Below are 23,592 nucleotides of genomic sequence, written 5' to 3'. Positions count from 1 at the left end.
GGTCTACGGGATATACTTCCGGGGTTAAAGTTTAAAGGACCAACACATGTGAACGCACTTTCAAAGGTTATGTGTACAACTTCGACGCATTTCCTTCAACAGAACTGGATACGCAAGTGTTTCAATTGATAGTTTCCCAGACGTCTTATTTCTGTAAAACGTAACGCTAAACGACACATTAAACTAATACACGAAGACGAAAACATGAAGTAAGTAATGTATTTTATCGCATGCTCTTCGTCTTGTTTTGCAAAGTGCTGACTCCTCAATTTTGATCTCCAGCTCCACTAGCACTGTGCATTGCAAAATGCAAGGAAGTAGAATATCTCCACGCACAGACTGGTTCAATTCAGCCAGTAGAGAATATCATCACAGTGCCTCCATCACATCACTCCTCCATCACATCACCAACTCTTCCCTAATTGACATGATAATAGATCCACAATGGTTTGGACTGAAATAGCCCCCTCCCCTTAGTAGTTATGATCTTTAAATTTAAACACTTTAACTTTATTCAATAACACTTAATAATCCCCGGAGGAGTTAAAAGTGGTTACATAACAGAAATAAAACTTACACAATAATAATTGAAAAAGTTTTAAGTTATAAGTTTTACAAGGAAAAAAGATACACAATTGGGCTGAGAGATTAGGCGTAGACCCGAGAGAGAGAGAGAGAGAGAGAGAGAGAGAGAGAGAGAGAGAGGGAGATTCTTTGAATTTAGTGAATCAATGCACTGTGCATCTATCATACTTCAGTAAGTTCTGAAGAAGCTCTGACTTCACCTGATCCTATTTGCAAAGCAGTACTGGTATTGGTGGTAAAATGGACAAGTATTTCAGGTGAAAAATCTTATCAAAATGTCTTCCTGGCCTTACTCAGCATCAGATGATGTCAAGTAATAACCAACTCTCATTTATTAAATATTGTCAGGGATGCTGAATTAACTCTGTGATATTTGTTTGCAGGTTAAATATTGATGGATTATTGGTGTACTTCCCATATGATTATATTTATCCTGAACAGTACACTTACATGCAAGAGTTGAAAAGAGCTCTTGATGCCAAGGTATGTTTTTACATCATATATTTCTTTCTTGGAGCTCAACATTCAAACAAAATTAATCAGTATAACATCTCAATAATAGCACTGATCGCAATTTCAGGTTTGTTACTATATATAGCTGCATTTGCACGACATGGGATACCCGCTACCTGAAATTCAGACAAAACTTTGCTGTTCCATGCAAGGCTGTCATTGCAGCATGTAGTCTGAGCCATAATTTCATATGAATAGTATGACTTTTAGTATCCATTGTAACACTAGCAGGTTTTATTTTTATGGTTCTTGCGGAAAATGCAAATAAACATTTATTTTGGCATAATAATGAAAGAAAAATGACATCATTTGCGATCAGTGCTATTCAACTTTCTGTAACCATTATTACAGACAATGCAACTCTTGTCTTCAGCCCAATACTTTTTCCAGAAATAAAAGGTATATTTGTTTTCACGTCAGTGTTCATTTCTTCGCATGATTTAGTTGTAATCTTACACAATTAGTATTAAGACATTGTCTTGTGTTCTTTTTCTGTCTATTGTTGTTGTAAACGAGTTTTTGTTCAAAAGAAGTTGTCAACTTTAGTAAACATTGATACAGGTTTTTTGATTGTGTGTCGACTGTAATGTATATTTTCCTTTTTGTTATTGTCTCTCTAGGGTCACTGTGTGCTTGAGATGCCGTCTGGCACTGGCAAGACAGTATCTCTGCTGTCACTCATTATTGCTTACCAGAAAGCCTATCCATTGGTTGTATCTAAGCTAGTCTATTGTTCAAGAACAGTTCCAGAAATAGAAAAGGTCAGTCCTGTTATCCTGAATGATGTCCATTCCATGCATTTAAGTGTTAAAATATTGCATTTTATTATCCTGTGCTTGGATGACAGATTTATCACTTTTCTCTATTTTCTGCATCTGAATGTTCTACAATTTTAATAATGTGAATTACAAAACATGGAGACAGCATTCTCACCTTAGATTCTTACATCAGATCAGGAGATAATCATCAACCTGTCAGAGTTGACATGTGAGGGCGCTATTCACATCACCCAACAACCACTATCACCTCACAAGTAATTTCAAATTTGCAGAATGTTCCCAGTCATAACTTTTACTTCAAAGCTTCTGGCATCCCAAAGCTGATAACTCTACCTTCTGTATCTCATTTTTTTTCCATAACAGGTCTTGGAAGAACTGAAGAACTTGATGGAATTCTATAAAAATGAAACCGGAGAGGATCCTAACATCTTGGGACTTGCTTTAACATCAAGGAAAAATCTTTGTATCCATCCAGAAGTAAGAGACGTATTTTCATGAAATGTCTTTCTAGTATATTGACATAAAAAATAAGTATCAAGAACAAAAACTTGTCATTAAACAGCTGTTTGCCGATGCATAGAGAATAGAACATCCTTGCTCAGAATATTTGTTAAAGTTCTTAGCACCAAAGACGTTATGATAATATGATTTGTAAAGAATTTAAAGAAAAGGAATTTAACATTTATTTGCCAGTCTTCAGCCTTTCTTCATTTCTGATTGGTCTTTGTTTGATTCTTTTCAGGTTAGTCGAGAAAACCTTGGGAAAATTGTGGACAGCAAATGTTTCAGTTTGACAGCGTCACACGTCAGAGAGAGGAACAGACATGACCCTAGTGTTCCAGTGTGTTCATTTTTCGAGGTAAGCTTGTATCATTTTACCAAAATCTATAAAACTGACTCTCTGTTCTGAAAAATGGCAGCTGACAATCAGATCTCATAACTTTTCCTTAATGAAATTTTTATTTTTGTGCATTAACCCCTTGACTACCTTGAACGCCGGATATATCCGGCGCCATTTTGAATTACCATATACCTTTAGTGCCGGAAATATCCGGCACAGTTAAATAGGCGTATTTGCTTCATTTTTGTCCCTAAAAATCCCGTAATTTCGGCATCGGCATGCAGCGCGACTAAGATAAATGTATTCCGACCTGGCCTGAATGTGATTGCGCCCCCGTACGTCCGAGTACGGCCAAATCCGGAAGCAAAGGTCGTGACCCATGACCTCGACCCTAAAAGGTCAAGCTGATCACAGAAGCGTCCCGCTGATTGTTTACAGTTTTCAGAAGCTGGTTGATGTCATTTACTTGCAAGATTTTTATGGTTTGTTTTTTTTTAATGAAATGAAATGTTTATTTATTGAAAACAAATGATTAATATGTAAATATGTTCTATTAACAGCAATATTCTGTTAATGAAACTGGAGGAAATATAATTTTTTACTATAACCCAGTGAAATTTATAGTAGCCATACTGTCAATATGACTGGCCACATAACTGGTCATGTAATTGATCATGTGATATGTTGTTCCCTAAAATTTATTTAAATATTGTCAATTATTTTTTATTAAATCATAACCATTTTAGATGCATGTTTCTGCAAGAAAGACATAAAGAAGGTATTTACAAATAAAATGTGTTGATTTTTAAATATAGAATTATGTCAGATGCTGATGATGCTTGTGGTTCATTTACTCTGCCTTTTGTGAGAAAATTCTTAACAGGTACACCTATAAATAAAGTAAAGGGTAGTTATTATTACATACATGTAAAGACAATGCTATGAAAATTGCAACTGTATTCAAATTTTAGTCATTTTATGGATTCAAAACACGTCCTGATGCTTCAAATATTCTTTCCAAGCATATTCTTTGCCAACTCTGGTCACATGATGGGTCATGTGACCAGTCACGTGACCTGAAAATATATAAAGTATGTATGAGAAAGTGGGAAATTTCATGCTGATTCAGAAAATATATGGTTTATTGGTACTTCCTTATTTTTACTCTAAGCAACGTTGTTGCAATGACAACACGCCAGATTTTATCAATATTTACATAAGGGGCCTGGTATATAGTAATACATTGGCCTTGGTAGTCAAGGGGTTAAAGACATCTGACACAGTAAATTTCTATTTCTTTTGAAGGATTTTGATGCCATAGGCCGGGAGATGCCGATACCATCTGGCATTTACAGTATTGATGATATGAAAGAGTACGGAAGAGAACGCAATTGGTGTCCATATTTCCTGGCCAGATATTCAGTAAGTGTTTCTATGTAAATAATAATTATTCATATGCTCTGTCTACCTTGTAAGTAACAACTTCCCCCCCAAAAAATGCTATGTGGATATTTTTTGATACTCTGGCTTTTTCAACACACTGAAGTAGATAGTAATGTATGTGGAAGAGTGCAGTATGGATGGCATTCAAATTTGGACATGTGTAAGTGAATCCACAGAGCCTAAAATAAGTAAATTGTTATGTTTGCTGGAGAAACATGTATATTTACTTAGAGGATATTGCTTTCAATGCGCAGTTGATTGAATAGTCTATGAATTGAAAAGAATATTCTTTCATCACCGATATAACAAGTAGCTACATTTGTTTCAGATCTTGCACGCTAACGTTGTCGTCTACAGTTACCATTACCTTCTTGACCCCAAGATTGCAGACATCGTCTCCAAGGAACTTGCAAAGAACACTGTAGTGGTGTTTGATGAGGCTCACAACATCGGTAGGTGTTGAACCTTTCAGTGAAGGCCGTGCCTGTCACAAATGAGGTCAAAGTGAATGTCTTCTCATTTCACAGGATTTGTCAGATGACAGTGTCACTTGTCAGAAAAACGTGACTTTCGTCTAGAATAAGATTTACAAATGTTCCTTGACTGGACATCCACACACTTCAAGAACCACAATGTCTCTATCTTATGGGACTCACTAGACTTAGTTCAAGTCTAGTTTTCAAGACTGTGTAAAATAAAGTCAATTTTAGCAAGTTATAATGCATTAATGTTCCCTTCAATGTGAAACCCTTTGACTGAGATGATCGCTGTACGATTCTATGCCATCTTCACTGAGTTGCGTAGAGCATGGCATCTGCATCTGTGTGAGGTTAATATTCTGGGTAGTGCATTTGTGCATGTGTGTAGTGAAAGCAAGTTTCTCCTGGAGAATCACAATAACTCCACTACATCTCAGTCAGATAAAACAGTCACAATTACTCTCCTAATTTGCATTTGATTAGTTGTCTTTTATTCACAGACTTGTACCAAGTCTAGGATTCACATGTTCTGATTGTAAATATGCCATCTTTCTCACACTCTTTAGAGCATATTTGTAATTGTATTGGATCTTTGATGGGCAGAGTTGAATTTATTTGTTAGATGCACTTGTTAGTAAAATTTGTTACCTTTGAATTTTATTCTACAGACAATGTTTGCATTGATTCCTTAAGTGTGAATATTACAAGGAGAATTCTGGACAGATGCCAAACCAACATTGAAACTCTGCAGACAGAAGTAGCTAAGTAAGTGTTGAATGCAAAGACCAGCTTTTTAATTATTGCCCGGTTAACTAATAATTGCAAAAACTCTGTGATGCTGGACTTCAAACATGTGAGTATGCTGTTCTGCTACATAGTTCCAATGTCAAAAGCAGCAATTTTAACCGTAACTACAGTCTTTGTCTCCTGTCATGTCCTTCCTGTAATGGCTGTAGAATCCTTTTTCATCATAAATTTAAAGTACCAGTACTTCTTGTCGAATATGTATAATATATAATTTTTGTCCGACAAAAAATACCTGTTTCATTTCTTTTATTTTCTCATGCTTTGTTTTGTAGAATAAAAGAGAAAGATGCCAATCGTTTGAGAGAGGAATATCACAGACTTGTTGAAGGTCTTCGAGAAGCCAGCGCTGCAAGGGAAACAGATGTACAACTAGCCAATCCAGTGTTACCTGATGAAATACTGCAAGGTCGGTATTGGCGTTGTATTGGTGGAAACAGCTTCAGGCGATGAATGCTTTCAAATACAATATTCTAAAAACAAAATGTAAGTTACTAGCGAGAATGAGAAAAACAACCCAGAGATTTTTTCATCAATTTTCAGAGGCTGTACCTGGGAATATTAGAAATGCTGAGCACTTTGTTTCCTTCATGAAACGGTTCTTGGAATATCTGAAAACTAGACTCAGAGTACAGCACGTTGTGTCAGAGAGTCCGCCATCTTTTTTGAAAGATATCTATGCAAAGGTTTGCATTGAAAGGAAGCCTCTCAGGTATGTGAATTCTAAAGCTATCCATCTATCTATCCATCTATCTACCTAGCTATCTATCTATCTATCTATCTATCTATCTATCTATCTATCTATCTATCTATCTATCTATCTATCTATCTATCTATCTTTTGATCCATCCATCTATCTATCCATCCATCTATCTATCTATCTAACAAATTTATATAGCGCCTAATCCATGATTAAATGGAGATTACCAGACAAAATATGAAATTGACTGTAGTTAGCTAAATTGTGACTGTAAGTTAGGTAAATTGTGACCCTGGCAAATCACAATTGAAACATATTCAACTGTTGAAAAATGTTATGAGCCAGTAACTGAAAAAATGATCTGATGCATCTCTGCTGTTGTCAGGTGAACCCAAAATGAAGTTGTTGTTGTTCAAGGTTTTTGCAAATCACCATTGAGGAATCCTAGCTGTCAAGACAAACCTCAAGTGTTATCAAAATTTGCACGTATCCATAGAAAAACTCTCAGTAAAAAGACTGTTGTCCATGTTTCAGTGCTATGCATTATTTGAACCAGTTTGTCCCGTTTTAATTTTAAATCAATATGTTTACAGTGTTTGCATATGACCAATCTTGAGCTGTGTTATCAACTGATTGTATTCTTTGCCACTGTGTGTAGGTTTTGTGCGGAGAGACTTCACTCATTGCTGAGGACTCTAGAATTGTCACAAATCAGTGACTTTTCAGCCATTAGTCTTGTAGCTAATTTTGCAACACTAGTCAGTACATACACAAAAGGTAAGACTTGATATATTCTAATCATAAGTTTCCTTGAGATTTATAACTCTAGTAACGTTTTTGCAGAGTAGCTTGTTTGATGTGCTTGTTGTCTTTGTGATGTCTTGTGAAATATGGTTCTCTTGTCTTTTGAATCTATTGTTTGAATGAAAAACTGTCATGAATCTGTACATATAGAGAAACTTTATCATCTGTGGCTCCAAGATTTGGTAATTCCTTGCCATGTGGAATTGGACAACTTCATGCACAAATTTTAAAGACTTATTTATTAACCAAAACATTTAATGCACACTTACTCAACTGTTCCTCAGAGAACAACCTTGCTTATTGATTTCTACATGTCACAAATATTTTTTGATTAATTGATTGATTGATTTATACTGCTTTCAATTAGCTGCCAACATTAGATCAGATCATCAACTGTGTGATATTAACACTTCATGATTGTCGTTTTATAATCAGGTTTTAGTTTGATCATTGAGCCATTTGACGACAAGACTCCAACGATACCAAATCCTGTCTTGCATTTCAGGTGAGTCGCTGAATATCCTCAAAACTCTTTTTAATCCACATAGAGTTTTTGTGTAAATTTGCTCAGTAGTTTCTGTATGCTGTTTGACGTGTGACTGAACTGGTTGTCTTTAAAAAACCCATCGTTTTACTTGACGGTTCCACATTTTGACCTCATGCTTAGTGTAGAGATAGATAAGAACAATGCAACATGACTGACATCACAAGCTTAGATAGTCTAGTCATGGCATCAAGTTTTGTGAAATTTCAGTTAAATGGTACTGTTCAATATCTTTTATTTCATTTGCGCAAAAAAGTTTGAATTTTCAAAAAATAAATTGCCATCACTATGCGTGTTAAAACAGATGACAGCAAGGTTAGCCAATGGCTCATATTACACATATTAATCATAACTCATATGAAACATACTTCGATGTAGCTATGAACTATGTGCATGACATTGTGATTGCATAAGACACTAACATTCTGGGAACTTCTTCAAAATCTGTGTTTTTTTCACCACATGTTGCAGTTGTATGGATGCTTCCATCGCCATCAAGCCGATCTTTGACAGGTTCCAGTCTGTTGTTATAACTTCTGGGGTGAGTTCATCATTATTAAAATTTCATACCAAGTACAAATTTATGGTAAAAACTATCAGTTGGTCAGTCTTTCCAGCAATTGTCAGTGTAGTTCATCTTACACAAATCCAGTGACAATGTTCTTCACCGGTAGTGTCATCACAAATTTGATAGAGCTTTCCATATTTGAACACATCTCAGGAATGAATGAATCCCGACACATTTTCCATTCTTCTTCTTTCATTTCAGACACTGTCGCCATTGGATATGTATCCCATTATTTTAGATTTTAGACCGGTTACCATGTCTTCATTCACAATGTCACTGGCAAGGAATTGCATCTGTCCAATGGTAGGCCATCTGTATTTTGACTTATTTCTGGATACAATTTTCCATAACATTGTATTCAGCTATTGAAGGAAAATCAGATTTTACAGTTCAAAAGTGCTGCCTTGTTTTTTTTGTAGATAATAGAGACGTTGACTACACTTTACTTTCTGTCATCAGAAAATATACATCCATTTGATTTCGTTGTTATTTTACATTTCATCTGTTGCAGTCAAGAAATCAAACATTTTTAGTGATCAGAAAGTTTTTTTTTCCTAAAATGTAATTTGTCTTTTTGAACATCAGATCATTGGTAGAGGCAATGATCAGGTTGCCATCACGTCAAAATTTGAAAGCCGAGAGGATATCGCTGTCATCCGTAACTATGGTAACCTGTTAGTTGAAATGTCCAGTATTGTACCTGATGGCATTGTAAGTTTCTTCACAAGCTACGTCTATATGGTAAGTTTTTCTGCGCAAGAAGTCATTTGTGATTTTTTGAAGAAACTTGCGCTTCTCCTGCCAACAAAGGGGAATTGGTGTACTAATTCTGACCCTCTCTGCATTATTTGAAATTGTATTTCATTACAGTTCATTTATTGATATCAGTGATAAAAAAACCTTGTAAATTTAGGGCAAGACTGAATAATCTTGGGCCTACACCATACAATTTTACAAATAAATGAACACACTTTAAAGGGGTCCAGAGATGCTTAACTAAGCTATGGGCACCACCTATTAAAGAAACAACACACATTTTGCCATGCATTCTCCATGTGCAATAAGATTTTTTCTTGTTTTTTCATGAACATCGGCTGTCTATCTGTCTGTTACCCAGGAAACCATTGTTGCTCATTGGTACGAGCAAGGCATCATTGACAACATCCAGAAAAACAAGCTACTTTTCATTGAAACACAAGATGCTGCTGAGACCAGTGTTGCTTTGCATAATTATCAGAAAGTAAGTTTGCTCTCGATATTTCTCTGTTTAGTGTTTGATTGTATGCTGCAAAATACTCATTAATATGACATAAATTTCATTTGCTAATAGTCCTCAGGGACAGGTATTTTTTTACCAAATTAAAATGGGTTTTGAGGCTCTGGTAGCTCAGTGAATTGAATCCAGGATGTAACTTGGATTATTGTGTATGAATATTCATTTTATTCCAGTTTCTTTGTCCCTTCTTCCCTTTCCTTGCACAGTATGGATACCTAAGGAGGAAAATGGTATTGTGCGGAAAAGGGAATAACTTTCCAGAATTATGCAGTATCAATCTTTAGATGCAAATGTCAAATCAATAAAATGATACCACACAGTATGTACCATAATATCCATACTGTATCTATGTATACAACACAGTATATGTGACAAAACAGACAAAAATTCTCTACAACAATATCTCCATTTGTACAGAAACATAATTCCGAGTCTAGTGCTATCTTTAATTTTCTACTCTTTATTCTAGGCATGTGAGAACGGACGTGGCGCCATACTCTTGTCTGTTGCCAGGGGTAAAGTATCTGAAGGAATTGATTTTGGTAAGAAAAAGTTTTCTTCCTTATAAGAATCTGTGAAATTTCTCTCCATCCTAGGGGCTAAAAGTTGATGGTTTCTACTGTGGCATAGGAGTAATAATAGATCAGCAAGACTTTCCTTTGATGTCAGCCAAAGCCCTTGAAACATAGAGTACAACATGTTCTAAGCCTTATTGAACTACCAGCTGTTTCACTTTGTTTCCTCCCACCATTAAACATCCTGATGAAAGACAACATTTGTTTAGTAGAATTGAGTAAGATATACAGTAAGTTTATATGGTGTACAAGTTTAAGACAATGAGTGTCCCCATTGATAATGAATTATTATCATTAGATTTGTTTATTCAAACAATTCTAATTAACATACCTTGCATAAATAGATAAATACATGTATTTGATAAATCAAATGTCCAGTTAAAAGTTTGGTGACTGAAAGTAAAGAATATCTCTCCCAACAGGCAAGTCAGTAAAATAATTTCAATGACAATGAGGGCACAATTGAACATGGACACAGTCTTTACATGTATTTGTGAATTTTACCTCTCTGGTTACATTTCTCATTTTAGACCATCACCTAGGCAGAGCTGTCATCATGTTTGGCATTCCCTATGTCTACACTCAGAGTCGTATATTGAAAGCCAGACTGGAATACCTGAGAGATCAGTTTCAGATCAGAGAGAATGACTTCCTGACATTTGATGCAATGAGACACGCTGCTCAGGTGAGTGGGTTCTCCTTGATATTGAACTTGATCATAGTAAATTACCACATTTTGGACTGATAATTTTGAAGTTATGTATTGATTTCATGTTTTCCAATCATATGTATCACTATTGCTGTACACATGTACTTGGAAGTTTTTATAAACCTCAATAATAGTGTGAATATGACTCCCATGAATCACAGACATAAGACTATCATAAATGAAATGAGAGCCAAGCCATCTAAGATCAAATGTTAAAATCACGTTTTACAGGTTAACATGTATTTGATGGTCTGTGATGAATTGGAAATAAAATGAATTTACCAAGGGATGTACCAAGTCATCTGGTTTTTCCTGTCAGAATTGATGCTTTTCAATCTTTCTGACCAGTAAATTGACATGTGATGTTTCTGTCTAATATTAAATTATTCCATACAGATGAGAAATGCATCAGCCTTATAGATTTTCTCTTCTCTTGCATTTTTTTCACAGTGTGTGGGTAGAGCTATGAGAGGAAAGACAGACTACGGAATCATGGTCTTTGCAGACAAGGTAATAAGCCACCAGAAATAGCCATAGTTTTGTACCGCGCAGGATAAAATTCTCACATGAAATGCTGTCTCACAGTAATTTAATCAAGTAAACATTTAAATGTCAGATTCTGTGTTTGAGGAAGTATGTTTTCTTCATTCATAAAGTGTGTGTAGCTGTCAACTGTGTTAGTTCATGTGTTCATATTCTTATATATGCATAGGGAGGTCATTCTAGTAACATTCAGTATTGAGCATTGCAATCATACTAGGTATATATGCTGTATCTACATACAAACAAATATAAGAAATCTAAATAAATTCAACAATTCTCTCACCTCTTGACTGTTAGTGCCTGCCAAACACCCACATCATAATGTGCCTTCGTATATGTTTGAATGATTACAGAGATTTTCCAGAATGGACAAAAGAGGAAAATTACCCAAGTGGATTCAGGAACATTTGAAGGACAGTCTGCTGAATCTGTCAACAGATGAAGGTATCCAAGTGGCCAAGAAGTTCCTGAGACAGATGGCACAGCCGTTCAGAAGGGTGAGTTTTTTTCCTTGATTCCATTGTCTGTGCGTCTTTTGAGAGGTAATATACCAAATTCAGATATTGCACAGTTATCAGGAAAAAAACAAGTAAAAAGGTTTGGAATCAAATTAAAGCAAAACCAAGAATGCATTTACAAACTTGCAAGTCATAATATTATGAGAGAGCTGAGGATTGAATTTATTAGGGATTGTACATCGTAGCTACTGTCACTCAGGTCAGGAAGACATTCAAAGTTGGTCAAGTCTTTGATAACCTGTAACTTTCTCCATGCATTCATGGAACATCATTGAAGATAACCTTTATCTGTGTATTGTGTTATGCACTGATAGCCTGTGTTGTGTTTTCCAATAATCTACAGGAAGATCAGCTGGGTCTGTCATTGCTCACACTGGATCAGCTTCAATCAGAAGAAATGCAGAAGAGAATTGAACAGACTGCACATCAAATGTGAAGTGATTGATCAAAACAGTGAAAAGATTTATCAAAATAGAGAGAGCACATTGAAATACCGACCTATGTTGTATCCCCACAAAACACTGCCTTATACCTCTTAACAATTCAACTGCCTTGCTGCTGCAAAGAGTGAAAGTAATGTGGGAGTATCTCAGTAAGAGACAGAAAGTACTAGAACTATCTGTACATCAGAGATAGACAACAGTAGTTGCCTTCATGACTTTGGTGGTGACAAAGTCTAGTTTTTTGAAAAGCATCACAGCATGGCTACTCAACCCCAAGAGTAACCACAGTCTTCATCAGGGAAAGAGTAAGACAGTAAAAAACTGACATCTTCCATTGAACTGTAAACATACAGTAACCAAGCATATGTTGAACACCATAGTTGTGTATATAGTACCTTTATTTTTTGTAACTTCACCCTATCTGAATAAGATTTCCTGTGTGAGTGAAATGTACAGCTTATCACACAGTGAATGTTCATCGGACATTGACATTTGTTTTTAGTCCCCAAGGATACCGTCCGGGGGGGACTTATAGGTTTGGTCATGTCTGTGCGTCCATGCATGCGTGCGTGCGTGCGTGTGTGTGTGCATGCGTGCGTGCGTGCGTCCGTCCGTCTGTCTCACGCAGATATCTCAGAGATGCAAGAAGCGATTTCATTCAAACTTGGTACAAGGATTACTTCATGTGTCATACAGATGCACGTTGATTTGTTTTGTGATATGATCCAATATGGCCGCCAGGCGGCCATTTTATTACGATTTTTTCATGTACAGAGCCAAAACTCAGACATGTTTCAACCAATTTTATTCAAAGTTACAAGGACATTGACCAATGTCATAGATATGCACGTCAATTTGTTTTGTGATACGATCCGATATGGCCGCCAGGCGGCCATTTTATTACGATTTTTTCATGTACAGAGCCATAACTCAGACATGTTTCGACCGATTTTATTCAAAGTTGGTACAAGGACATTGACCAATGTCATAGATATGCACGTCAATTTGTTTTGTGATACGATCCAATATGGCCGCCAGGCGGCCATTTTATTACGATTTTTTCATGTACAGAGCCATAACTCAGACATGTTTCAACCGATTTTATTCAACGTTGGTACAAGGACATTGACCAATTTCATAGATATGCACGTCGATTTGTTTTGTGATACGATCCAATATGGCCGCCAGGCGGCCATTTTATTACAATTTTTTCATGTACAGAGCCATAACTCAGACATGTTTTAACCGATTTTATTCAAAGTTGGTACAAGGACATTGACCAATGTCATAGATATGCACGTCAATTTGTTTTGTGATACAATCCAATATGGCTGCTGTGTGGCCATTTTGTTACGATTTTTTCATATACAGAGGCATAACTCAGGCATATCTCAACCGATTTTATTCAAAGTTGGTACAAGGACATTGACCTATGTCATACATATGTACGTCGATTTGTAATGTGATATGATCCAATATGGCCGCTAGGCAGCCATTTTATTACGATGTTTTCATGTACAGAGCCATAACTCAGACATGTTTCAACCGATTTTATTCAAAGTTGGTACAAGGAGATTGACTAATGTCACACATATGCATGTCAATTTGTAATGTGATACGATCCAATATGGCTGCCTTGCGGCCATGTTGTTACGATTTTCTCATGTACAGAGCCATAATACTCTTAGGCTCTTCTCATTTTTCTTTAGGATGGTGGCCTACATTGGTTTTATGTTTTTATCACCATGGAACTCATTCTTGGCCATTGAGCGCCATTTGTATCAAAGTATTTTTATCACAGACCTAATTAATGAAGAGGAGTCTATCCTCTCTGAGAACATGTAATCAAAGTACCCGTTAACGGGTGGGGACTGTGTCATCAACGATGACTTGTTACATGTAGTACAGAATTCACTTCAATGTTTTAATTGATTTTACTAAGCATCCAATGTATGGAAGTTATCAGTCCTTTCTATTCTAACCATTACATGTTGTTCATGTTCTATCCATGTCTTGAGGATGTTCATACAGTTAAAAGAAGTGTAGCCATCTCATGATGTCAATTAAAATGTTAGTGTCTGTGAAATTTTCTAATCATAGGGATGGGGTAGGGGGGAATTCTTATGTCTTTATTTTTTATTAAATCAAGAAAACACCAACAGAAGAATACTTAATGTTAAAACTTTAGAGGAAATAATAAAGTGTAATTTTTGAACTTTTGTATGAATTTACTCACTTTCTCAAGCTTGCATGTACACCTTCAAGTGCCTGTCTGAGTGGTCGAGAATCAATATTTGACTGTTTTCTTGTCTTACTCCAAACAAAAATTTAGTAGAGCTTCACCTTGTGGAAAACTGTAAAATCAAAAATAAATAAAATCATCAACTGGTTATCAATCAGAATGGACAGAATTAACCGGAATCACTTTTCACTATCTCTTTGTTTTTTGAGAACATATTGGTATCAGTATAGTAGGATATGTAATAATAAAAGTATAATTTTACTTCGTTCCCTATTGCTGGAATGCACAAAGAATATACTTGTTGATTTTATATGAAGATCTATTATCTTACTTTTGATAAAAAAGATGAATGTGTATCAGTAAAAGGTAAAGAGACTGCCTAAAGAGACAGTTCATGTGAAATTCACTTTCTTTCAAAAGTGCTATCTTGTACATGGGGATAGGTAGCTGTGATTAAAAAAAAATTGTCGTATGTATATGTTCATGTGAAACACTGGCCTCGGACAGTAAAAAGTGTTACTGTGCTCGTCACGGGCGCTTGGCGAAGCCCCCTATGATACAACAAGTTGTAGGGGCTTTGCGAGGCGGGGACGAGCCAAGCGCTCGTAAGTGCTGAGCCTCGTCACGGTACTTTTTTTTTGAAAAAGATAAATTTATTTCAACATAGTCACAAATAAGATAAATCTACATAACTGTGAATGCACTAGAATTACAATGCGCCTTGTCTGAAAAAAACCCAGATAATTAGCTGTTCAATTACAAAGATTGAACAAAGATCATCATATGAATGCGTTTAGAATGCATTCTTCTCCTTCAAGTCTTACAAGGCTTGAAAACTTTGTGATAAAATCCTCAGTTTTGTTCATCATCTTATAGGTGAAATACAATGTATTCATCCATGAAGAGAGATAACATTTTAATTGCATAACATAGGATTGAAGGGAAACTTTAATCCCATCAAGAGTAACCGAATTTCAAAAATTCCAAACTGTATATTTTACAAAGGAAGTAATACAGTAAATAATATCAGATGTTGCATTATTATCATTTTTGATTCCTGCAATTGCTAGTCTTTTGATATTGATATTATTATCAGAGTTGTGTTTTCTGACAAAGAAAGAAATACATTTCTGACAGATTTCTTTAACATATTTACACTCAAATAAGATGTGTTCCAGTGTTTCTTCTTGGCCACAAATATGGCATTTCCCATCACTTAAATTGAAAGTTTCGTCACGGTACTTTATCAGTGTTGTTGACGAGTGTGCCACCATAAGTTAATGTCTCGTATATCTTTCGTTTATCTGTTTATGAAATCCTTTTCGTCTGCCTGTGAGGGCGCTTTGAACAACCTGCTCTCGCTCTCTGCACCTTCTGAAAGTCTATCAGGGACGGCCAAGGAAGACTTGCACGGTCTAACGAAGCGGAGTTTTGTTTCTCTACGACTGAACGACCGCAGACACTGTACAAACTCGAAGATGGGTAGCATATTGCCAGTACAGGTGACTTAAAGAAGGCTAACCGGGAGTTCATGGTAGTTTAGGTCGATCTCGTCAGCGACACATCCCGGTTCCTTGGAAAGGTAAGTTCAGATAACGCAGCAACGACTCATGAACGAGAACATAACAGCTACTGTGATATCTGGCCAGTGGCAGATTCTGTACATACGTTGAGTCTGTGCCGTATATTTTACTAGCATTCACAGGTGTATCTTAAAATATTTGGTCCACCTCGTACTGATGACGGTGTGAAAACACTCATCAGGCGCTGCAGGCCGTACGATGAACCGACCAACAGCGGGTTTCAGTTGCGGATGAATAGGCTCTGGAATTTGAATGCGACCATGGCGAGAGAGATGCACTCTCCATGGAAGCAAAATGAGAACAGAAGCTGTCTATTAGTATTACCTCCTACTGCTCGTCTCCTCTCAAGCAAGACATATCTGTCACGTATTCGAGGAAGACACTATCATGTAGATGAATGCTTGAACCATAAAATGAATGAAATTCGGAAATTGAGTTTTCGACTCGGACCGTTCCATCATTCAGGGTATTTGTCATATTATTAGACACCGTAACCTGGTCATCCGTTTGAATTGGTTTCATAAGAAACGAGAACAGAACAGGGTCTCATCGTTACATTTTCTTATAGTGGCCTGTTTTTCGAAATGCCATACCCCAACGGCTCTGGACCCATACCTCCATGGTACCTAGCCTAGTTGAACGAGAAGCCTTCCCAACTAGTCAACTTATATATTATGCTAGATGTGACAGAGTGACAGCGATAGGCTTCGAAATTGAACACTGAAGTAAAGTCTTGGTGTACATACGAAAGGATAGAAATATGACAGGATATTGAATAATGGTGTGCACGCAACTTGCATTTTACAAACATTTTTTGTACGTTCTGCTTGAGTGATCAAGACGTACAGTCTGACATAAGCCATCGATAACGCTATTCATTGTCGCAGGGTTATGTAACACGATTTGTGAAAAGAGTCATTTATCCATTAATAGTAAAACAATACGGGGAAGATGTCCACGCCATACCTAAGAAAACATAGGCAATAAAACGCCGGGGCCTGAGGCATGAATAAATTATGAATCACAGCCAAAGTTCAGCCAGGTAGCCGATTCATAATGTTCATGCTGAAAGCAGGTATAGTGTTACAACTTTCAGCCCATTTTACAGTTACTGTAAGACCGGAGAGATTTGTCACCTGTGATCGGTATGGGGTTATTCACGGCCAGAGGAAGCCCTGTCAAGGAAGCCCTACCTCTACAGTTCATTTGTAAAGAATACAGTCATTTCATTCACAACTATTCAGGCTGCTGTCGACTTCCTTGGCTTTTTCATGAAAAGTTTCGAAATCTGTAAAGTGAAATAAATTACAGAAATAAATTTTTTGTGTGATAGGTTATCACAGGTAGACTAAACTGTCAAGTGAATGCACATTCTTTTAAAGATGTTTGAAAGTAGAACTGTTGAGATGAATCAGAACTGACAGGTTGTAAGCATTCCACATTCAAGCGTTTCTGCATGACTTGGTTTTATAACCAACAGAGCAACTCTAGTATTCAGTGCATAAGTTATAAATATGCATGATGATATTTCCACAGTAGAAACTGTGTCCGACATCAATAATCACCTTTGTTTGCGAATAAAGTACACAATGATTTATTGGGTGAGAGGTACTTTTAGGTAGGATGAATCGGTATGTTAAATTTTAGCCTAGCTTTGAATATTTCTGTTCTTGATTGCAAAATGAATTGCAACTCAGTTTGTCTCCGTTGACTTTGAAAAATGAAAAATTAGAAGCCATAAAAAGGTTTAGAAAAGTGTGATTAATTTACTTGATGTTAGACAGTATTGGCAGTCTATATAAACTCATTCTATCAAAATTTATCCTAATTAGTGTATCTGCAGGATATCTACATGTACTTGACAGCATTGGAAATACTTTATGAAAGCAGTGGTACCAGCAATGTACTATTTGTACAAGGTGTAGTAGTAGTACTAAGTTACAGAGAAATCCAACACTGAAACACAATGATTATGTTGATATTTCTAGATTGATATGAATTAAATTGATGAAAGTGGTCTGTCAGAATATATCTGTCAGTATATTTTACAATGAGAGTGGAATGACATTTTGATAGACCGACCGCTGACAGTGTTCATGTTTCCATTCAGTTTGTTATTGTGAAATTTGAAAGACAAGCAGCTGCATTTTGTAAAGCTGTTAGTAAAAGGTTTCTGTGTGCAATTAATGGAGAAAATGTTGCCATATAGAAAGAGGACCATGAAACAAATGATGGTTTTGAGTTAAAAGGTGAAATTTGAAAAGGCAGCTTAAAAAGAGAATACACTGGTTTCTCAAATGTTTTTCCTAATATCAATGATTAATTGCTCCATATTTTATCACTGTATGGTATGGACATAATAATATAGCCATGAAAAGTGGGGAAATTTCTTTTCTGCAAATTGTCAGAAGTGTAAAAGAGATGCTTTTGATATTTTCTTTAGATGCAGACAGTCACTCATTAGTGTCACTGTCCATGGTTGCTACGAGTAGAGACGGCTTTGGTTGTTCATGGACACGTATCTCCTGATAATGTTTATTTTGAGTATGTCCTCAAATATATCTTCCAATACACTTACACATCATTCTACATCAGTTCTGGTCTGAATTTGTCTGTTAATTTTATCAAGACTTCTGTACAAGTCTTTATACACATCACCCCAAGGTTCAAACATGCAAGAAACATTCATGATACTTCATAGGTTTTAGCTCAGCCTGGGAAATAATGCTTCCTAACCAGATATGATTGCCTTTATCCTTCTGTATTGTAACGGTCCCTCCATCACTGTGGTTTTGTGTTGTTTTTTCTATCCTACCTGTACACTTAAGTTTCTCTCTGTTGCTATGGAGGGGAATAATCAAGAATTATTGCATGAGTTATGTCAGCAAATGATGTTTCATGAATATGTTTTAGGACATAACATAGGTTAAAATATCTTACATGTCAGTTAAAATTTGAAACAAAGTATTATCATTCCTCTTTTTACAATAACAAGAGGTAAATCATGTCAAAGTACACACTTCTAACCACTGATCAATTATTTTTTTCAACTTGTCATGTTCAAATTACTTTTTAAATCGTTTTTTGTGATCATATTGGTGGACAAATTCATTTGCACCCCTTGGTAGCCTGAAACAGTTTGAAATATAAAGTGCTTTTAATACTTGCAACCTTAAACCATCCTGTAACCAGTTCTTGATAATGTTTAATGTGATGATGATAATGATGATGACATTGACAACAATGCCAGTGAGTGACAATCAACAACAATGCTGACTGCACCTTATAAATGCAACAACAACAACAATACAATAATAATAATAATACAACAATTATTTATAACAATAATAATGATTATTATTGTTAGTATAACTTTCATCACTAATTCTACTGTGTTGAATTGTAGGTATTTTGCAAATTCCTGATACTTGTCAGATTTAGAAATTATTGAAGTTTGAAAATATTTTTTGTGAAACCTGAAAATATATATGCCTTATATTGGCGTATTCTTGAGTTTTGTATTGGGAACATACAATATATAATCACATTGGTGTTCATTGATATGCTGTACACACTGTATCCCACAGCTGTCATAGTGGGCCAAAATTTTGAATTCATCATCATTGATATTTTCAAGGGTTCTTTACAAACGTTATGGTACCATGTTGTGCAGGGGAAACTATTCAGACTTGAGCAGGAAGTGTCAGAATGTAAGACCAGCTGCCGTAGAGGAGACTACTGCGTCAATAAATATGTGAGTCAATACTGCATGTCAGTATGCCAGGTGTTACAGCCCAAAACTCGGTACCGGTTATCTCTTACAGTGCTGATCACTCTACTTATATGATACATGTATGTATACGTGATTGCATGGTCAAACTTCAAAGACTAATTTGTCACTGCAGAATGATAGAAATACAAGTAGTTGAGTGTTTCCACCCACCACAAAGCATTGCAAATATGTGGCATATCATACTGGTATCACATTCAAGTAATTTCATTGTATCTCAGAAGTGGGTCAATAACCTCTCCTAGTGTGAATCACATTTGTTGCCTTGAAATACTGAAATGATTGTAACTTGTACACAAATTCTTGCTTTAGTATTTTCCATTCACTTGAAAGTCAAATCTGCAGCACAGAATATTGATTTCCCAACAGGTCTATGTAAATTGTTTTTCTGCACATTGCCCCTCCAAAAAGGGTATGATGTTATTGAGCAGATCAGAATGATATTGCAGAATATCATAGTGGATTCAGTTTTCCAATTATTTTATCAGAAAAAAATTATATTAAACTTTTATAGGGACAAACCAGATGGTAAGATGATACAGTGCACAGTAGTAATGCCCAGGGCAGTCATCCATGCTTTCTTTGATTTTATGTCTGTTACCATGGTGACTCTTATTAAATGCAGCAAAATTCTAATTAAAGGACAGTGTTCCGCATGCTCCAGGGTTTTATACAAGACTTGTTTCAAGCTTCAAGGAATCGTGACGAGGCAATATTTCTTTTTGTGCTGAGTGGTCTGATGTATCAAGTTACCAGCACGTGGGTGGATAGCTGAGAGTGGTTTACTGGAGTCATTTGATAAAAGAGAGGTGTGTTATTGGAGAGGGTTCATCTAGGGTTCAAACTATAGGATAACTTACCACAGTAACATTTATTGAATCATGGCCATTTAATCCATGCAGGAAATTTGTGGAAAATAACAACCAGACACTCAGGCAGGTGTCTTTGAAAAGTTGTCTGTTCAGACAAAATAGTACCAGTCCTGGTAATTATATCTTACATACTGTATATCCAGCATACCATGCCCCCAATCTCAGCAAACTGAACATGAAAAATTATTCCCATCTGTCCATCAGTTGGTAACCGTTAAATTTTATGATGCCAAAAATTTACTGAGCCTAGGCAAGTAGATATTCCCTGTCTACATTATTGCATCAATATTAACAAATTGCTGTCACACATTCTTTTCTCTTGAAAAGCTACAATGTTCAATACATTATTTCATTTTTTTGGACGTGCTTGACTCTGGTAATGTGAATGTTGCATTATGTCTCATCTAAATCAGTAAATCATCAACTTGCACAAAGCATCATGCATACGTTATCTAAAAGAGTCACTGAAAAGGCTGCGTACTGATACAGTGTCACATGTTATGTGAGCTTCACTGTGATTGGATGAATCAATGTTTGTCACAAATATTATCACTAGACTGTAAGATTGCCCATTTTCATCTCTACCATCAAGGGATGTGGTTACAAGCCAAGGGACACTGAAAGCACAGTATTGATGGCTTGTTTGCATCTCTGAGAAATCTATCACTGTCACTTGTCCCGCAGAATATGCACAGCGGTGCTAAATTTTCTAGAACACCAAACTACCCAATGTGTTTTACCTGAGAAAGAGCGGCACTCAGTGATTTTAATTTTAACTGAGAATAGTGTGGTATTTTTCAATCAGGCCAGTTTCAGCTACTATTGATGATTTCACAGTGTAATTCTATGAATGTGAAAGACATGAAGCATGATCTACCATATGCCACAGAATATATGATTTAATTTCCATCAACCATGCCCAAGTTGCTTTTCCAACCTTAACGAAATAAAATAAGCTTGTTTCTGTTGTCAGCAATAATTTTTTGTTGTCTGCAGTCAAGCTACATTATTCAATAGATTTCTTTAAAACACATTTACCAAAATGCTTTCACCTCAGCAAATGACATATGATCAATAGTATACTGTGTATTATTGCAGTATGCTTGGCTTCTCAGTGGGAATGGCAGTTCTACAATATTTTAAATCCTTCCAGCTGCAAATATTTTAAAATCCCTGCTTTTGTGGATGGAATCATTTAATATTTTCCTGTAGACCTGACTCTCTTGTCATACCTTTGGTTTTGTCTTTTTGGTCTTTTTTCGAGTTAGTAGAACCAATATCGTCAGCAGTCATACTCATAATTCCAATAGTGAATAGTGAATTTCAAAACAGTTTACCCTGACCCAGTACTGCATTGCACCTTTTTCGATTGACTTAATTGTACTTCACATTGACTTTATTCTGCTAAAATCATCGAAAGTACAGTAGCTATTCATTTCAAAACATCACCACTTAGTTGACTGCTTCCAGTCCACTACCACAGATAAATTGATTTATTCTTGTGAAGGTTTGCAAAGGCTGTTTTGTGATCTGATCCCCCAGCCGGCAATTACTTCAAGCTCAGTGAATGCTGTCACAGCGTATGAAAGGCTTGTAATGGTATAACTGTGAGTGTGTCTGAGCTAGTGGGTTATTGTTCAAAGGGCAGTGTTTGTCAGAGCAAGGCGTTTTTAATCCACTGGATCAATAGAAAAGGTAACTTGACAGAACTCTTATTGTCTGTAGTGCACACCATTCTTGTAAAGTTACTGCATTTAGATTCGCAAGAGGCTTAGTTGTGAAGTGAAGCAAATGTACTCACATTTTTAATCTGCTGTACTTCTCAAATGTTGTGTTTAAGTATAACTACGTAAACTGTATTTATGACCCTCCAAATACCAATTTTGAGTTAGAACTGTTTGATTGAATAAGGGATGAACCTTCTGATCTTTGGAGGGGTGGTCAAATATGAACAAAAATCTACATAGGCAAGATTCCATAAAATGTTGAACAACCATACTAATTGTCAGAAAAAATATGTACATATAGGCTGGCCCAGAAAAGTGTCTCCAAATTTGGGAAAAGTGCTTCTTCATAAATTTTTGGGAAAAAAACTTTTGTAAACTCTCATAATATGAGAGAACAAATTTAATATTAAACAATTTATTTTGCTATGATGGAATAAGTTCAGTTGAGCCCATCAGTTCAGTTTAGCAATTTTACACTGTGATTGGTTTACAGAGCGCTATAGTCTGTTAAGTTTTACCAATCACAGGAAACATTTATTTTTTCTGTTCATTGTGCTTCAAGTTATTTTTATGTTAAACTCCACACCACAACGGAGTGTCGTCACATATTGGTGGGTAGTCTTCCTCAATACCAGCAGTTGTGACAGACACTATGAATTCATTAACGGATGTGAACTGCGATAATGTACAGTTCTCAAGAGGGATGACAGATAATGGGGAGGAAGATGTGAAAATGTCAAATGATCTGTATTCGTGGAACCACTGATTGAAAAGCTTCTCATCGGTACTGTCATGACTTAAGATGATATGCAGTAATAATGTGAATTAATGATATCAGTTGGGACTTTGGAATTGTGTTTGAGGGGGTAAATTTCACACTAGTGGATAGAAGGACATCCCAATTAAATACCAATGTATGTTCTTATCTAACCATGATGTTGTCTTACCATTGTAGATGGTTACTTTTCTCACTTTGTAGAGTTTGATAACATGTGTTTACAACTTGCCATTGAAGCAAAAATATCTTCTTTTGAAAATAAACTGGCCACCTTGCATTCAAGGAAATATGCCCTCTCCCCTGCCCCCTCCCCCCCCAATGACTAAAAAGAGAAAGTTCTGAAACAGAGGTTACAGGAGTATCTGTTTGTTGACATGTTGTGTTGTGGCATTGAGCAAGTGGCAATTCTGTAGATACAGTTAGTAAGGTTGGAACACCTGGCTAGTTTATGCTTCATTAACTGAATTAACACTTTC

At 36.1% G+C, this 23,592-nt stretch overlaps 3 protein-coding genes across 5 annotated transcripts in view; 2 read left to right on the top strand and 1 right to left on the bottom strand.

Moving 5' to 3' along the window:
- LOC139150144 (small ribosomal subunit protein uS12m-like) overlaps positions 1 to 23,592 on the bottom strand; it is a 629,842-nt gene that overhangs the window by 22,175 nt on the left and 584,075 nt on the right. The gene's annotated exons all lie outside the window — the stretch shown is intronic.
- LOC139150143 (general transcription and DNA repair factor IIH helicase subunit XPD-like) lies at positions 45 to 14,355 on the top strand. Its single transcript, XM_070722326.1, has 21 exons — positions 45 to 209; positions 969 to 1,068; positions 1,719 to 1,859; positions 2,241 to 2,354; positions 2,620 to 2,736; positions 4,024 to 4,140; positions 4,490 to 4,613; positions 5,309 to 5,405; positions 5,720 to 5,853; positions 5,988 to 6,156; positions 6,803 to 6,921; positions 7,384 to 7,453; positions 7,964 to 8,033; positions 8,262 to 8,363; positions 8,646 to 8,801; positions 9,178 to 9,300; positions 9,806 to 9,878; positions 10,442 to 10,596; positions 11,071 to 11,130; positions 11,517 to 11,660; positions 12,025 to 14,355. Exons 1-21 carry the CDS (start codon positions 205 to 207, stop codon positions 12,115 to 12,117), a joined length of 2,283 nt encoding a protein of 760 aa, XP_070578427.1. The 5' UTR covers positions 45 to 204; the 3' UTR covers positions 12,118 to 14,355.
- LOC139150137 (rho guanine nucleotide exchange factor 33-like) overlaps positions 15,716 to 23,592 on the top strand; it is a 34,738-nt gene continuing 26,861 nt past the window's right edge. For 2 of the 3 annotated variants that reach the window (XM_070722314.1, XM_070722315.1), the window contains exon 1: positions 15,716 to 15,948. The gene's annotated coding sequence lies outside the window, so the exon portion shown is untranslated. The remainder of the gene's footprint in view (positions 15,949 to 23,592) is intronic. The other variant, XM_070722316.1, reaches the window with a different exon arrangement.

This window comes from Ptychodera flava, chromosome 14, assembly GCF_041260155.1.
Source record: "Ptychodera flava strain L36383 chromosome 14, AS_Pfla_20210202, whole genome shotgun sequence".
Taxonomy (NCBI): Eukaryota; Metazoa; Hemichordata; class Enteropneusta; family Ptychoderidae; genus Ptychodera; species Ptychodera flava.
The sequence above is the reverse complement of the archived record's forward strand: the minus strand, read 5'-3'. Positions and strand labels throughout refer to the sequence as shown.

Bases quoted from the DNA above. Each gene is read 5' to 3' on its own strand.
- LOC139150143 (XM_070722326.1), top strand. The intron at 4,614-5,308 runs GTAGGTGTTGAA...TTTATTCTACAG, and splicing joins TGATGAGGCTCACAACATCG to ACAATGTTTGCATTGATTCC. The intron at 11,661-12,024 runs GTGAGTTTTTTT...AATAATCTACAG, and splicing joins TGGCACAGCCGTTCAGAAGG to GAAGATCAGCTGGGTCTGTC.